The sequence below is a fragment of the Scophthalmus maximus genome, chromosome 5 (assembly GCF_022379125.1).
Source record: "Scophthalmus maximus strain ysfricsl-2021 chromosome 5, ASM2237912v1, whole genome shotgun sequence".
Lineage (NCBI taxonomy): Eukaryota > Metazoa > Chordata > Actinopteri > Pleuronectiformes > Scophthalmidae > Scophthalmus > Scophthalmus maximus.
The window spans coordinates 13,169,499-13,187,484 of NC_061519.1; the positions used below are offsets into that span (position 1 = coordinate 13,169,499).

The window sequence follows — 17,986 nt, forward strand, 5'->3', positions numbered from 1 at the left end:
CCCACCGAGGGGCCTCGGCGGAGACGTCCGCTTCGCAATACAACTCCCACAATTCCGACGTCTGCCGCTGCAGTGCGCATGCGTCGTCCGTCTGGGCCATTATTTTGTCCTGCTCAAGCTTCAAATGAACAACGGCCACAGCGCTTCCCTCGAAATGAATTAAATACTAATTCGCAGAAGGAGCGTTCTTCTTCTTCTCGTCCGGCGCCGCAGACGTACATGGAGCCTCTCGGCCAGTAGCGCGTTGTGTCGCCGGGCTGCTCGGTCCTCCGTTGGACTTGAGGCCGAAAACAGTGCGCGGAGTGACAGCCCCGTTAAGACCAGCAGCTCGGGTGTTCATCCGCCTGACTAGCCGCCTAGCTAGCTCCGTGGACGGCGGAGGAGAGGAGGCGCAGCCCGAACGCACCACTCGCTATCTTGGGGGGAAGGAGAGCGCTGTGGCCGTCCCTGTCCGGTCCAACCCGCCGAGGGCATGGCACACCTTCGAGACATGCACAACCAGGTACGGAAAGCCTCTTTCCACCAACTGTCACCTCCCTTCTTCTGGTCCGAGACAGGGCGAGCCCCCTCGACCGTCGGGGTTTCCACGGATGGGTGGGTGGGGGTCCGAGTCGTCAAGTGAAAACCCCCACTCTATACACGAATACGAGTCCTTTACTTCTTTCTTCTTTTAAATCTTCCTGCCATCGCCAGCGTCAACATTGGCAAAAGAATCGGGACAGAACATTGCATTAGAAGCTGTATTTTAATGAAGCACACAGCACATACAGTAAAAGCCTCCATTGTTCTAGATTGGAGTTGCCACATTCAGATCCTTCAATATATTAAATGTAATGACTTCTTTATGGTCCCCCTACTCAGTCAAACCATCACCCACTTCCTGCTGCTGCTGCTGCGGAGGCAGTAAACCACTTAACTTCCAAGTGTCTTGCCTCTTGAATAACATCTTGGCACATTTGATTTAGAGTCCAGGTAATTATATGTTCTGTGACTGGAAGAACGGGCATCGACACAGATAAGAAAGGTTAATCATCCGCCATCTTTTTATATCAGCAGCGCAGCACATTCTCATACAGGCCAACGGACAGATGTAACTTATGCTGTCAGCTCTGAGTAAACTTCATAAAAAAAAACATTCATATGTGAAACAAGCTGTCTGATTATAGCACATAGTTTATGTGCTGTTTAAGGGGCTTGGCAAGAGCCACACACTCTCTATAGACACAAATCAAACTATGTGTGATTGTCATCATGAAAGACATTCAATAATTCAGTGCCTTCTTTGCTGTCACTGGACCAGAACACCCGGTTGGACCCAGAGGAGTACTTCACCAAGCAGGAGCGGATTGGGAAGGGTTCCTTCGGAGAGGTCTACAAAGGCATCAACAACCGCACAAAGGAAGTTGTGGCAATTAAAATCATTGACCTGGAGGAGGCAGAGGACGAGATTGAGGACATCCAGCAGGAGATCACAGTGCTGAGCCAGTGTGACAGTCCTTTTGTTACAAAGTATTATGGCTCATACCTGAAGGTGAGGCGGTTACACCAATGCTGGAGTGACGCATACACAGGCTTACACATGGAGATGTTTAGAGACACACACAGTGCTGTAACAACCAACGGCAACACTTTGCCTTTGCCGCGGTTTTAAATATTTCAAGTCTTTTAAGTCTTTAATCATATGTGTTTTTCTTAGGGGACCAAGTTGTGGATTATCATGGAGTATTTAGGTGGAGGATCTGCTCTGGATCTGGTAAGAAGGTTTCTATTTTTCTGCTGCTTTCAAAGTTTTAAACAAATCTCAGAAAGTGGCACCTGACCTGTTCTCGGCATTCTCTCCCTCATGTCCACCTTTCTCCGATTTATATTTTGTACCTTCTCATCAATCTAGCTTCGTCCAGGGCCTCTTGAAGAGACTTACATTGCTACTGTACTGAGAGAAATACTAAAGGGGTTGGAGTACCTGCACTCGGAGAGGAAGATTCACAGAGATATCAAAGGTAAGCCAGATTAAACACTCCTTAATTCAAGGCTAATTTGCAGCAGTTTGCCTTATCGGGTAGCGAGACTGTGGTTTAACTTTTTATATGCTGAGATTCAGCATCCTGTATCAGCGAGTACAATACACGCCGCACTAGAGTGCGACTGAGCAAGAACATTGAGCAACGATTAGAGCTGCTGAGTAACAACATGCGCATCCAGTCGGAACCAGATGCTGGACAGAATCCACACATTGAAATATGCTAACAAGCTGTAAAAAAACAAAAAAAACATCAACACCATCTGTGAGCTTGAAATCTCACAACATACTGAAGGTAAATTGCTGATGCTGATGTTGTGAGCTGTTGTGAGAGAATTTTCTCTTGGGTAATCATTAGATAATCACAAAAATATATGTCGAGATGGCAGATCGAAAGCTGCTGATTACATTTTACACAATGGGATTTAGGACTTTCTGAAGATACACTTGATTTGCCTCAATAAGGTGCAACAGCTCCTTCAACAGCTCCAGAAAACCAAACCCTCTTTGCATGCACTTACTTTTTGACATTACATTTTTTTTCTGTCTCTGTCTCCCAGCTGCCAACGTGCTCTTGTCGGAGCAGGGCGACGTGAAGCTGGCAGATTTCGGGGTGGCGGGACAGCTGACCGACACCCAGATTAAAAGGAACACATTCGTCGGCACACCTTTCTGGATGGCACCAGAGGTTATCAAGCAGTCGGCTTACGACTTCAAGGTGAGGACAGAGTCTGCGGAGCGGACAAGAGACGACCTGTGTAACTGCCTTCAGTGAACACGGGTTAGGTTTTATGTTTTATTTAACTTACACTTCACATAGTTCACAAAGATCACATAGTTCATTATGTGATAAGGTTCTGTCATTGGTTGCTGTACTGATACTGAATTGAAAGCACCTTACTTACATGTTTTTCTCCCCCCACTAAGGCTGATATCTGGTCCTTGGGCATCACTGCCATTGAGTTGGCTAAGGGGGAACCTCCCAACTCCGATCTACACCCCATGAGGGTCCTTTTCCTCATCCCCAAAAACACTCCCCCCACCCTGGAGGGGCCTTACAGCAAACCTTTCAAAGAGTTTGTGGAGGCTTGTCTAAATAAAGACCCTCGTTTTGTAAGTAAAATACCTGCATCCATCTGGACTGTGGCAGAACCAAAGTGGGACCAGACATGCGTGTTTGGGCTAAATGAGATTAGAAAATTGGAAAACTATTCCACACTGGCACTGCTTCTCTAAATGTAAGGCATGGTCACTCATCATACCACATTTTTTGTGATTGGATTAGCATGCCCAGAACTTAATTGGGAATAGAATTTGTTCTCTTCACGTTTTTTCACATAACATGATCCAATTGTAAAGTGCCAAAGATATGTTAAATCTAATTTGGTGGTGGTGGATTTATAATTGAAGCTTATTTTAGGATGTAATAACTGGAAAAAACTGAGCCCAGCTGATTCTTCTACCAGTATCAGAACCTACTGATGATACCGTCACTGAAATGCTCATTTGTATGCTGCTCGCATCTCACTCTTTATTATTCCTCCTCTGCACAGAGGCCAACCGCCAAAGAGCTTCTGAAGCACAAGTTCATCACTCGTTATACAAAGAAGACGGCCTATCTGACGGAGCTGATTGACCGCTACCGACGCTGGAAGTCAGAGGGACACGGGGAGGAATCCAGCTCCGATGACTCGGATATGTGAGTCTCCATGAAATATACAACTCGTTCATTTCAGTTTAACATTCATTCTCTGGTTTTTCACACATCTACACACAGACATTTGATCAAATTAGTGAGACTTAACTGAGACAATGTTATTAAAATGTTTTTTTAAATTTAAATTCATACCAGCTGTAATTTCTCTCAGGGAGGCTCCATGTCCATTTGTACGTTTGTACCAGAGATTTGATAAGGGAGAGTGCAACAACTTAAAGAGTCCTGTTACCACTGTGACCTCACAAAACATGTTTTTGGCACTAAGTCAAGAATTCATACACAAACTATGATGCGAATTTAACACAAATGTCCAATAGGATTAAGTGATGACGTGAAAGTTCAACTTCAGTGCAACATCACAATGTTCTACGGGAAAAAAATACTTTTCTGGCCATTATTCATCACCATAGCTCAGGAACAGGAGGGGAGAGTGTGCGTCCATATTTCCAGCCACTTGACTGGTTGGTGGAGGTAAACAACAACAAGGCAGAAATGATTGTCCCTCAGTAAAGAAGAGACAAAAACACACATTAAATTGTCCTCAATAAATCCTATGTACTTTACAAGCTTGTTGATTCATTATATGTGAGATAATGTTGTTGCCTCTCGTACTTTATTTTGTCTCGCTCACCCTCCGGCCTCATATTCCTTTTAGGGATGCTGATGGTGATGTGGATACATGTCCGATGTGGACCTTCCCCACGGTCAAACCTAATTCTATGAACAAGTTACAGAAGGGCTACACACACACAGATTTAGAGGTAAGACACATGCCTCACACACACACACACACACAAAGTCATATCTTTTATTTTCTTCCTGACGGACTTTCCTCCCTCTGCAGTCGGGAGATTCGATGAAACGACAACCCAAGTCACAATGCTTGTCTGCTTTGGTAACACCGATTTTCAGAGAGGTATGTGTAAGTCTTGGAGGTGTGGATCACAGAACTCTGAATGATGTTTTTCTGCTGTACTTCTGCTTCAACACCTTAAAGCCTTAAGCTGTCAGAACTTCAGATTTCCTCCTGGTACATTGATTGCATTGATAACAATGTAATTCTGGGCTGCAACAGTGGTTTGATGTGCAGGGAATTTTTTTTAAATGTGAAAATGGTAACAAGCGATAATTTGTCTGTGGGTTTGTTGCTAATTGATATTTATTTAGTCCCAGTATGACTCTTCCCCCTTCAGGAAATAACTTCAGTTTCTGCAAGACTGTACTCAAACCATGTGTTCATATTACAAATTCAAAACCACATCTTCATGATAAAAAACTGACACTGCCTGACTTTGCTTCACTGTTGTACCTTCTACTGCTGTAAGCAGGGATTTGAGTGGATCATGAGTTCTGTATGGGTATAACACAGTTACTGTTTAATCTGAAGTTGTTTAAGATTTGTATTTTTCAGTAAACTTAAACGTTTTATTCCACTCTTAAAAAATTAAAAAAAAACTCTTTATTCGATTTGTCTTCACCAAAAGCTGAAGGAGAAGCGGCGGGCAAGTGGCGGCGGAGTAGGAGCCATTGAGGAGCTGGAGAATGCGTTCAACCTCGCCGAGGAGTCCTGTCCAGGCATCTCCGACCGTCTCGTCACACACATGATGGAGAGAGTGTGCAGGTGATATTACCCGCCGGTCTCACTACTGTCAGCTTTGGATGTCCACTAGGTAAAAGTAGAAAACGTGCCTTCATTTTATTCTAACCTGCTGCTTCGTGTCTTTTCTTTCAGGTTTTCGTTAAATGGTAACACCACCCCGTCTTCGCGGTGAAACCCCAGCTGGATGTAACTTGACCCTGCCTCCCTTTTCTGTCTGTTCCCAGACCCACCCAACCTCTCAGATAAGGACCACAGAAGAAGCCCCCCTCCACACACACACACACACACACACACACACACACACACACACACACCTCCTCTCTACCTTTGCACCCTTCCTAGTCCTGTCCCTGAAGAGATCTTTTAATTAGTTATAGTTAAATATTTTTACAGTTTTTTCTTTAAGAGCGGAGAGTATTTAAGACAAAAAAAGCCATGACATTTAGAGCGTTGTGTATACCTGTTAGATTGAGAAGAAAAAAAACTATAATAAAGTCTATGGAAAATGTCTCTTTATCTTCAATGTCTTCTTTGAAAAATTGTTTGCAGAAAGTTATTTGCCACCAAAACACGAGAGGTTGTACTTTCCCACAGCAGTTTGTGTAGCTGAGCCATTCTTTTCCTATTTGTCTTCTTCATGCCCACAGACTTGATCTGTTCAGTGATATGAAGTTACGCCTCATCTGTTCATTAGTTTACAACATGACATGTAGAATATGATACTAGATATACTGTCTAGATATACTATAAGTATTTGAACATATACCTGTAGAAGTAATTCTTGTTATTAATTATTTTAATTATCTACATCTAAAATGTTCATTTAGTGAACATTAGGCGCATTTCCACCAAAACAACGTGGAGCATTTATTCCCAGAACATTCCTGCAGAGTGTTGTTTGCCTGCGTTTCCACCACAGCCAAAAGACCAGGGGAGATGAAGCGACTTATCCTGCTGATGTATGAACAGCTGATTGTTAAACTATCATGTATGTGGATATTTATGAAAAATAAACTGGGTTTTGGTTAGTTAACATCTAACACTGAGCTGCAACTATTACACTCAGGGCAGGGTCATAGAGGTTTTGTTTGTCAGAGCCAATCAATCTCACAACTTGACGCAAATACACACAAACTGAACATCAGGGGATGTGTTGAGCAACTTCAGTCTCTCCTAATATCACCATTCCATCACGAGCAGGGTGAAGAGAGACAAAGATTTGATACAAGATCACGATGGACGTTGATGATTGGCTTGTTAAAACTGTATCTAAGGAGAACAATTAAGAGAAAAAAGACTCACATCACTGAAGAGCTTGTTCAAGTTTAATAAAACCTTTATTACAATATATGTATCAAGAACAATATTTGGTACTTTAATATTGGATAAAAACAGCACAAAGAGGAATGTCAAGAACACGTCTTGGCTGGTGAGGGGAAAACGTTGGCTACATTGACCCCGGCGGGTCAACTTGAACTTCTGCGGTCATTAACAAAAACCACAAAGTACTCAGCAGTTGGGACACATGAGAGTTTATACTTCTTAAATCTCAATGAAACAAAAATATCAATGCTCCCTGGCACATGACTTCACTGGACAATATAGAGGAGATATGAAGTAAACACATCTAATTCAAAGATGCATCAAAGCACCAAACAGAGGTGTGTCACAGAAAAAAAAGACCTAGTTTGTCCATCCTTCATTGGTCAGGTCTTCAGGAAGACTGGAAGAGGTCAAGGGTCACAGTTTATTTAATTCATATTAAACTTAAAAGAAGCTTAACAACACTTCAATGCGGTTGGATGTGGCGACACTGATCTGAGAACTGCAGTAATGGGTAAAACAAGGGAGGAGCTGAGAGAGTAGCATGCATATGGGTGAGATAACATGAGTAACGCTGAGCTGCGTGAACCCTGTATGATGGGATGCTTGTGTGGTCATCTGAAATTATGTTTGACAATATTGAGCCAATGGCATAAAAATTGCTATTTCTGCTATTGGTTTTCACCATAGTTGATTCTCCCAAATGAAGCTCACTCACAGAGCTCATGTCAGCGTGTGCTTCGAGAGACGTTTTTGGACTAAACGCACTGGATCGAAGCACCAACACTTTGGTTTTATCAAAAGCAAAATAAGGTAAGGAAGAAAAGAAAAAAAAGTTGTAACAGATCATCCCAATGGGTTTGTATTAAAAATATATGTCACCGTTTTCAAAGAGGGGTCGCATGACTTCATTTCAGTAACTGGTAAAAGTTTAATAAAGATAAACAAACAAAAAAAAGGAAATATAACCGTGTAAATATATAAAAATAACACTGTTGTCTGAATATACTTTACTGAATGTATATTTTTTTTTAAAAGAGAAAAGACTTCAGGTCCGATGTGGAACTAAATGAAGATAGTGGCAATCAGTACGATTCAGTTTGCTCTGGTCGAAGTTGAGCAGCGGCTCAAACACCTACAGTGTGAAAAAAATTAAAATGAATACATGTTATCAGTCTTGTTTAGATGTCTAAGGTACAAACGTAAGATATCATGTGGCCCATTGCTCAGGAAATACTGTAATATGCATGTGTGTGTCTGCATTATAGTCAATGTTGAGGGTGTACATGGGTCTTGCTCCTACCATGGACTTCTCACACGTCTCCCTCGTCTCCCTGCTTCTGCATCTGGGCCTGCATCTTAGCAATCATCTCCTGCATTCGTCTCAACTGTGCCACACAGAAAAAAACAACATTCATCACAGAGAAAGCAACAAGTGCAGTGAAAACGAGAGGCGTTCAATTAGACAGCTCAGATTTCTGTTTGTGTGTAGTTTACTTCCCTTATCCGATGAGACAGTCTAACTAAATGTTTTATCATTAATATCTGTCGGCCAGTTATGAATCATTGATTAGCAACAACTGCTCCTGCATCGACTGCTTGGACAGAAACCAACTGTGAACTTGAATTATTTAGCAGCTTCACTTGTGTATTGTCAAGTCGGAAAATGTCCAGAAGATTGTGTCCACATGGCACATATGAAGAACGCAGCAGGAGATTGTCTGGGTCGCGGGTGTTCACAACAGCGGGGACGTTTCTGGAGCATTCAGGCGAGCGGAGGCGCCTGGGTTGAGCATGCAGGAGGCAGGACATGAACCCCAACTCCCTCGCTGTTAATTGTCCACAGATTTACCTTCTGTATTCTCTAATGGGCTCACACACAATTTTCTGAAATTTCACTAGGGGGCTGGGAAGGAAGCGTTTCAGAGAATGTCCGGAGCAACATTTGCAGAAATTTTCTTTCTTAAATACAGCCCCTCCAGATAAGTTCTGGAAATTGTCCCTACGTGCATGTGAGCCAGCTGCCAGTTAGCTCAGCTTAGCATAAAGACTATAAAACAGATAACCTGGCTCAGTTCAAGGGTCTAAAAAAATAAATAAAAGAACACTACTGTCCTCAAACCGTCACGCCTGCACTTCCAGTCTTTATGCTAAGTTACTTCAAATATATTGTAGGAGTCAAATGATTCCTTTAGTAAACACTGAAAATCCAGGAGAGTGGTGAAAACAATTTATCTCGTTTAGTAATGCAGTGTCTGAATTATCTCACCTCAGCCTCCTTCTCCTGCAGGATAATGTCCTTGTCCATTTCCTCCGGCTCCGGTCCTTTTCTGCTATGATTGAGCACACGTTTAATTACTTTTCATGTTACATTGTGTTGTAATATTTCTCTAGAACATATGCCAATGAACAGAGGAATCAAATCACCAAGTTAAATGCACAGTGAAAGGTTATAACTGTAAAGTCACACTGCGTGATGATTTATAAAGCATTATAATGTGAGTCAGAAGATCACTGTGTGTGCTCGTGCAAACCTGTAAGCACATGTTGTATCATTTTAAGTAACATTAGGCAAACATGACAAAAGCCACATAGAGAAAGTGGAAAAAAGGGTCAGTGGGTTAGTGGAGTTTGTGTTTGCAGGAAGATGTAAAAACACCTCACTAAAGAAACTAGGCATCTACAACAGGTAACTACAGAGAGATGAATGCAGAAGATTCAAGAGAGAAGCAGGAAGTGCGAGAGTCAGGGGAACAGCGTTACCTCCCCAAATAAAGAAAAACAACAGTACCTCCATCAGTCCACTTGTGGGATTTGACAAATCAAGACCAGCCATCGTTGGACAGATGGCAAGGCAATGTGAAGACAGTAAAACCACTCCCTTATCCCAGGTTGGCTTTGGAGGGAAGTCTAAAAGAATCTTTTGATCTACGCTGAGGGTTAAGTGATGATGTATTCACACTATGTTAAATGACAGTAATCCTGTTTGAAACTTCTACATAACTCAAACTACAACTACACATGCCACTTAGCTACCAGCTAACCACGTAGAACCACGACCCACTACAGCCCAAGTTCAACTCTACCCAGAAACCAGTAGTGTAGTAAATATGCAAACTGATGAGTTAGCGCCACTGGACCACAGAACTGATACTATTTCAATGTGTGAATCAAAAGGATAAGATGAATGACTGGAGATGCCCTCATTAACTATTATCATCATCATTGTTAAATGTTTCTGTGATGTGTGCATGTGTCCGACAAAGGCTTCTTTTATTTTTTTTAAAGGAACCTCTAACGCTGCTGTGGTAGAGATATATTATTCCTTATCAGAGGTTTGCTGTTTGAGGAGGAGGGGGGAAGTGCAGAGAAGCAAGCTGACAGACAAGTACGTACGCAGGAGACAGAGGCAGAACATAACCATGGGAGGACAACCTGCCACCCCGCTTGAGGCGGTCCGAGCGGAAGTTCTCGTAGTGCAGGTCCTGGGTCACTTCCTGTAGATCCTGCATGTGGGTTCTGTGGGGTGGGGGGAAATTCCAGCAACTACTTAATACTTATGCACGTTTTGAACATGGGGAGATGAGACTGTCTGCTCCCAACATCTTAGAAGAATATGGGAGGTTTTTGTTTTTTATATCAAAATGTTTCTGTACCACATTTTACTGCTAATGTTGCTTTATTTTCAACATAGTATCTAGTATCAATTTGGACCCCTTAAAGTTTGATCTCTCTTCCTGCCTACTCGCAGAGGTTTTTCTTTTTTATTATGGCTGAATGCATCCTGTCAAACCATCTCAACAATTTCCCCAAACCAGCTTGAAATGATTCCTTCACAGAATTTGTAGTTAGACACAAATACAGCACATTCACAGTTCAGTAGGTTATTAACTTTCAATGTTTCAAAAGTTACTCCCATCAATAACATTTTAAAGAGTAATGGAAAAACTTTGGACTTCCTCTGGCTACATCCATATAACACGTTTTCAGTTTAAAACGGTGTTATAAAACTAAAACGATCTCTTTCATTTAAGTGTTTTAGCTTTGTATCAATATTAATCCCCGTCCATACTAATGCATGCATATAGTGTAAACAGGAAGCAGATTGTTTGCTCTGCAGTGAGTTACTATGTTACAGAAAATATTACTAACCAGAAACACTGGTGAAAAGTAAGAGCAGGGAATTCTTTTGTTGGACTGATGAGTTTTTACAACTGATGAGTTGATTCGTAACTGATAAGAAGCGTTCGGGAAGCGAATGCAGGTGACTGCTTCATTGTTACCTAACGTCTTGTTTTTCCCCGTCCAAACAACAACGCAGCCCTGGAGTTTTCAGACTAAAACAGGACGAGAAGCATTTCCAAAATTCTCAGTTTTAGGTGCCTGAAAACTCCGGAGTTGTGTGGACGGATGGTGTAAATGTAGCAGCAGTGCTTATTTTTTTAAACGAAAATGTAGCAATGTGGATGTAGCGTCCCGCTCCTCTGCCACTCACATCAGCATGGTCCGCAGCTTGAGGAAGTCGTTGTGCTCTGGGTTCTCCACCTCCACCACTCCCCAGGGGTAAAGGCGGCCCCTCACCTTCTTCCCTTTGGCCTCGATCTGCTGGTTGGATCCTACAACTGCGAATGGGATGCTAGCCTGGAGAAGAGGAACACCTCATTTGTCTGCTCTCATGATTCCCCCACCCACGTGAATAATCATGGTAATTAAATAAATCACTAGAGTAATGGCACAAATTGAATCTCTATTAAGCTGCTTTTACTCTTGACAAAAATGGCCATTCCTTGGATAAAAAAACCCAAAACATTTAAATATCTTTTAAAGGAAGAAAGTTCCTATGCACACAGGATCAAAGGGTTTACCTTGAGGATCCTAGTTTGCTCTTTAAAGTCCTCATCCTCGTCTGACTCGGCATCAGGAAGGTGGTAAATCTTAATACCATGTTCATCGATCTCATCCAGAATCTTACAAAGAAAACAGTGACAAACTAAAAGTTACTATCAGGACAAATACAATCTATTGTTTTCTGTTTAGTAGGAAATATTACCACGTCATCATGTGAGTTGTACCTACAGTAGAGTATATATGATATACTGTGTACAGTGAGCATGAGCACATGATTCCCACTGTCCATCTAAGGGACTGGGAATCCCCCTCAACAATGGAAAACGGTGTCGTTCTCACCCTGCGCTTGAGCCGCTCCCTCTCTCTGAGGGTGAGAGTGTCCGCCTTGGCGATGACAGGAACCACGTTGACCTTGTTGTGAATGGCCTTCATGAACTGCACGTCCAGGGGCTTCAGGCTGCTCAGACAGGAAACAGACAGACGGGAGGGTCAAAGGGAGACAAAGGATTCAAGCAAAGATTCATAACTTCAGCGTGTTATTAACTGAACTGTTTGCTAAAGACGAGACAAGGTCAAAAACTAAAGGGGACAGAGCCTTTGCATTCGGGGCCATGAAGGTCTGCAGCGACACGCCCGAGGAAATCAGGCAGTCTGAGTCAGTGTCGTATTTCAAGTCCCTCCTTAAAACTTATTTCACTGCAAAGTCTGTTTTATCTGATTGATTTGTTATGTTGCTTATTGTTAAGCACTTTGTAGTTGTGTTTTAAAAGGATACAAAAAGTTTATTATTATTATCACCATTATTTTTATAACGTGTGGGAATGTGTTGCAGGACTCACCCGTGGCCAAGAGGGGAGATGAAATAGAAGCAGCAGTGAACTCTATTGTCGACAATGTGCCTACGATTCAGACCGCTCTCATCATGAAGGTAGCGTTCAAACTGGTCATCGATGTAGCTGATAATAGTGCTGAAGCTGGAGGAGAAAAAAATTTAGGTCACACCAAACACCCAGTTTATTTCACAGTGTACTGTACCAGAAGCCCACCCACCAAATAGTAAAATTTAAAAGCCCAGATGAAAAACCTTCAACTCAGTAGGCAATTTAACCCACTCTTCATCTCCTCATTAGCATACAGCCAAATAAGATTTGTAATACCAGTCCTGGCTGTTGATGGCATCTCCATATCCTGGTGTGTCTACCACAGTGAGACGGAGCTTCACGCCTCGCTCCTCAATTTCTACTGTCGACGCCTCGATCTGAACCGTCCTTTCTATCTTTTCTATTGGAAGGGAAATAGAAAACAACATATAAGGACACTGTCAGTCCAGGATTTTTGCAAAATGTCTTTAATTTGTTTATTTATTTCAAAAACAACAAGTGTTTTACTGACTAATGGCTACAAGGACCATTTGGTCAAAGGGAAGAGCCATTTCATCACACACAGCCTAGTATGGGTTTGTATATACATCATATTGTGAAGGTACAAGTGAGTGTGAGTGTGTGTGTTTTACCTGCTGCTCCGGGGATGACTCTCTCAGGGTAAAGGTCTGTGAGAAAAAGGCTGTTGATCAGGGTTGATTTTCCAAGTCCAGACTCACCTTTTGACAACAGAGAAAAATAAAACAATCACCACACAATAAACGTCAGTATGAGAAATCAGAAACAAGATAAGAAAGTGATAATGGTTTTGGTAAGTGATAACTCCTTCAACACAGAGTTCAGTTTCAACAGAACAGAAAAGAAAAAAGAAAAAAAAGAACAGAGACATTTTCAGTTTGCTGCAGGATATGAGACATCTGCCTGTGATGCACGCTGAGCCTCACACCACAAGGAAATACGCATCAGCACGATACTACATCTGATTTCACAATTAACTTTTCCATAATAATGTCAGGTGGATGCTTAAACAACCCAAGCACCTGAGGAAGCAGTGCAAGTGTTTATAATCAGTCAGTAGCAGAGGCAAGAGGAGGACCACTTGATCGTGACACTCTTATTAAAATCAACAGCAAGAACTTAGATCACAGATATCCTCCTCTTGCTTAACTCCATCTTTAAATTAAAATCTGCAGTGAATTCAAGAAACTGTATGCCAAAACCATGAGTGACAGCCCTTTAAACTGGCTCTTAAAAACTTTCACAAACTTCCTTAGATAGGGAAAATAAAAATAAGATCAAGCATATAGACAAAGGCAATAAAATGTCAACAGTTTATGTGAGTGATCAAGTATCAAATGATCTCTAATGAGCTGATTCGCAGACTTGTTCTAGGGACAAAAAGTGTATTTTAAACTCATTCATACTACAAATCCATTTAACATTGTTTTAGTCTTGCAATGATGAATCAGTTCTGCCTGGGAAAGCAACAGCAGGGAACAAAATTAGGGAAACTAATAAATGTAAAAAACTATGTTCCTCAAGTCTCCTGATCACGTTACAGCTCATCAGCCAAAAGATTGTGTGCCTTGCCCAGGAATGCTGCTGCCGGGATTCCCACCAGAGCCGTGGCAAAAGATTTACAGAAGTTTTCACTACACCCTTAACTGGCAATTTTCCTGAGTGCATGGAAAATCAAAGTTGACATATATATTGTGCACACAACAGGCAGTTGGAAAATAGAGACTGTTTTGGCGTGAGCATAAAAATAGATTTTCATTTAGTAAAAAAAAAGAAAAATGTACTGATTTATTTACCTAGGCGAGTCACACAGAAGGTTGAACGCACTCGGTGAGTGTTCCTGCAGCAGCTGGACTGGCAGGCCCTGTCAACTATATGAATCTGTCCCCTCGAGGCCCACAGGCCGCATTCCTCTCTGGTTTATTTTAAAGCAAAAGGATGAGCAGCGTTCAGGGGCTCTCCTACCCTCCCCCCTTGTCAACTAGCACAGAGGTTCACAGAGTCACAGCACTCCCATCCAGCAGTTTAAACTGCTGCTGTGCTGACAACAGCTGAGCAACTACACTGGCGTGACATCTGCCATTTTACACTCCCCTAAAAGGCCTTTTCTGCACAACAAGACACAACGGTATTACACTGACAACAGGTTTAAAGACTAAACCAACCAACTTACTCTCAACATACAAACAAAAGGAGGTACAGAGGTGAAAGACGAAAACATAAAATCATCCCAAATACATATTCAAATGATCCAAAAAATTCATTCCTTAAATGTCCATATTTACTGAAGTTGTCTGGATTGAAACATGATATCACGAGATACACCACCATTTTTTCAAACTAAATAAACCAGCGTTGTGTTACAAAATCCATTGTTAATCAAAAAGAAAAGGACAAAACTAGAAACAGTGATGACACACTCACCAACCACCATCAACGTGAACTCAAATCCTTTTTTCACTGACTTGCGATGAACCTGGTTGGGCAGGTTGGCGAATCCAACGTACCCTGGGGTCTCAGGGTTGGTAAATTGGCCCTGCTGTAGAACAGGAGAAAAAAAGGAGAGAACGACAGAGGTTTCATAATCACAGTCCTAATGTTTAGTGACAGTAAAATTTAAGACTGTAACTTTGCACATAATTATGACTTTACTAGCTGAACATTGTTCTGGTAATGACATAACAAATTATAGGTGCCGGAGGAGACATCTGTTCATGGGTATTTAGGGAGGGCAACAGTGACTTCCCTGCAGTCTATTTGCTAAAGACCTTCCACCCATCATTCCTGTATTTATGGCGTTTTACAACACAAAGCGACTCAACGACCCCTGTGACAGATGAAGCCAAATTCAATCACATATACCTGTAGCTTGCTCACTTTTGGCCAGACAGTCTTGATGTCTTGATTTATACCTCCCCCCTGCCCCCCGTCCTTTCAGCTAAGGTCATAACTGATCCGACAGATAAGCGGTGTGCTCCTGTGCCACCTTCAGGGCTTTTTGACTTACGCAAAGCCACGTCAGTGAGTCATGTGGATGGAGAGCAGCACATCGACACGTGACTAATATTTGTGTCCTGAGCGACAACACGCTGCAGAGAATGGTGCGAGAAAAGAGTGAAGGGACAGAATGTCCCAGTGACCTGAAGCCGGGGATGTTGCGTTTTGAACAGAAATGCTGGACTGAAGCAACAAGGGGAACAACAGCAACTGTTGACATTTAGAACCAAACCTCACCTCCTGAGTTTTGGCCAGAGAATCTTTACTTTCTCATCGTAATTAATAGAACACCTTTCTTCTGTTTTCCAAAACTCACCTTCATTTTGTCGGCCTGAGACATCTTTTCTCCTTGTTAAACCTAATGGAGAAAAAAAATCACATGCTGAGAAAACACAAAACAGTAATTGGCAGTGAAATCTTAATTTTGCTTCAAACCTCGCCTTTGTGAACCACACACACACACACACACACACACACACACAGGCCTGACTGTGAGACAGGAAGTCTCTGTTTCGAGAGAGTTGCTGTATGTCACCCATACGATCTATGGTCTCACCTCAACAAAAAAAAAACTGCCTCCATTTCCTGCTCGCTGCATTACAGCTGCGTCCCACTGTACGACACTATGATGGTGTGAGGATTAAACACTATGATGATGTGAGACTATGATGATGTGAGGATTAAACACTATGATGATGTGAGGATTAAACACTATGATGATGTGAGGATTAAACACTATGATGATGTGAGGATTAAACACTATGATGATGTGAGACTATGATGATGTGAGGATTAAACACTATGATGATGTGAGACTATGATGATGTGAGGATTAAACACTATGATGATGTGAGGATTAAACACTATGATGATGTGAGGATTAAACACTATGATGATGTGTTTATGCTATTAATCCCAGTGTGTCCACAATTGGTGTCATATGTTTCCTGCTTTGTGTCTGGCTGTTGTGTTGACTTGTAAATCGGTGTCTTCGATTCAAACACCCTAGTTTACTGAGAGCAGCAGACACACACACACCCACAGCAGCGAGTTAGATGAACACTCTCTCTGTCTCAACTACAGCAGACAACACAAAACTTATTTCACCGGCTGGTTAGACAAATGCGTGTGTTCAGATTAGCCCAGCAGCTCGTTCGAGACCCCTGACGAACCCGGATGAATCGCAGGGAAATGTGCAGCTAACTAGGACCAACAGTGCTAATGCTCTCACGCTCACTAGCATTGACATGTTGACTAGCCGGTTACTCATCAAAGGCTGTAATCATACCGGTAACAGAGCAGCGGGCACAGGGCGAGCTAATGCTACAACTTGTGTGGCAATGTTGTTCTTGAAAAGCGACCGGAAGCTAACGGTCCGACTAGCATCCTTCGCTAGCTTCCAGAGAAACTCGCTCGCCGCTTAGCATCGCGTCGACCGCCGACTAGCCGAGTAGCTTCGCCCGCGGGACGTTCAGCGGACCGGCTCGTGTTGGCGCGACGAGCGGGAGACGAGCGAGGCGGCTCGGTGTCGTTTACCTGGCAGTCGCGACGGCGCGGGCGGACAGAGAGTCGACGGCGACGAGCGGCGGACTTGGCGGACACCTCGGATTCTTCAGATTCCGCTGCAGCAGCTTCCTTTCGCACACAGACCACAATGCACCGGGCGAGAGAAGCAGCCGCGGAGCTGAGGGAGCAACTGACACTCACACATTAACAGAATCAAATCACTGTCAGATGATGAGAAATAATAAGCATTATGATTATCATCAGCCACTGGGTCACGTTAACAACAGTGAGATGAATAGTGTGAGTATTCAGAGCCCCAACATGTCTGCAACTAAAACTTTGCTTATCATTAATCATTTAGAATTTGGGTATTTGACAATATGAGCGTTAAAAGTTAACTAGTTGTATAGACTATTTATTGTACCTTAAACAACATACATTTTTTTGACTTTTTTTCTTTTGAATTACATTGCTTCTATGTTGAAACAGACAGGGTAGGAACGAATTGACAAAAAACACAGGTATAGATAGAAAAAATGATATCAGCTCATTCCGTTCAGTTTCATGCCCCGGACATCACTGTCACGATAACATGACACCTGTGCTTTTATGAAATGATTGCCATGAAAAGGGCCTATTAACTTTAATTGCCTGCCATCAAGTGCTTCGGACCGGTTAGTATTTATTTACCATGGATATGAACTGATGATACCTAAAAACATAATACTCATCTTTGCAAAAGTATATAAAATATTTCTGATCACATTCTAATCATGTGAAGAACATATACAATGCACACAGCACATTATAATAGTATATGATAATAGTGAAGAACTGAGTACTGTACATACACAAAAAAGTCAGGAGCTAAATTCACCCAGCATTAATGGTGGATGGCCAGAGGAGGGGGCTGAAGCTCCCAGTGAAAAGAGCCAGCAGCGTTTATTGAACATTCAATGTTATTACAATAATCAACCAGTCGGACAGCTACTGTTCTTGGATTAAAACTGTTTTCTACAGCCCCAACTGGGCCCTTTGTAATTTTAAAGTCATCTGAAAGCTTTCAGATGAGCAGA

At 42.3% G+C, this 17,986-nt stretch overlaps 2 protein-coding genes across 7 annotated transcripts; one reads left to right on the forward strand and one right to left on the reverse strand.

Annotated features, from left to right (window-relative positions):
- Positions 1-77: 77 nt before the first annotated feature.
- On the forward strand, positions 78-5,847 carry stk25b (serine/threonine kinase 25b). The gene is made up of 11 exons (XM_035635528.2): positions 78-502; positions 1,301-1,531; positions 1,697-1,753; positions 1,892-2,000; positions 2,581-2,738; positions 2,948-3,133; positions 3,574-3,719; positions 4,393-4,498; positions 4,582-4,653; positions 5,222-5,358; positions 5,470-5,847. Exons 1-11 carry the CDS (start codon positions 473-475, stop codon positions 5,507-5,509), a joined length of 1,272 nt encoding a protein of 423 aa, XP_035491421.1. The 5' UTR covers positions 78-472; the 3' UTR covers positions 5,510-5,847.
- Positions 5,848-6,644: 797 nt separating this feature from the next.
- Positions 6,645-17,059, reverse strand: sept2 (septin 2). Of its 6 annotated transcripts, none has more exons than XM_035635532.2 (13): positions 16,941-17,059; positions 15,721-15,762; positions 14,832-14,946; positions 13,022-13,108; positions 12,666-12,789; positions 12,348-12,482; positions 11,848-11,965; positions 11,526-11,627; positions 11,156-11,301; positions 10,057-10,179; positions 8,930-8,990; positions 7,964-8,048; positions 6,645-7,795 (listed from the first exon to the last, which is right to left on the reverse strand). In XM_035635532.2, the coding sequence occupies exons 2-12, from the start codon at positions 15,742-15,744 to the stop codon at positions 7,974-7,976; spliced, it is 1,110 nt and encodes a 369-aa protein (XP_035491425.1). In that variant the 5' UTR covers positions 15,745-15,762; positions 16,941-17,059; the 3' UTR covers positions 6,645-7,795; positions 7,964-7,973. The 6 variants fall into 6 exon arrangements, with proteins under 6 accessions (XP_035491425.1, XP_035491422.1, XP_035491428.1 ...); XM_035635529.2 differs by having other exon boundaries at positions 8,930-8,993; XM_035635535.2 differs by having other exon boundaries at positions 10,096-10,179; positions 16,941-17,058.
- Between the last annotated feature and the right edge of the window lie 927 nt (positions 17,060-17,986).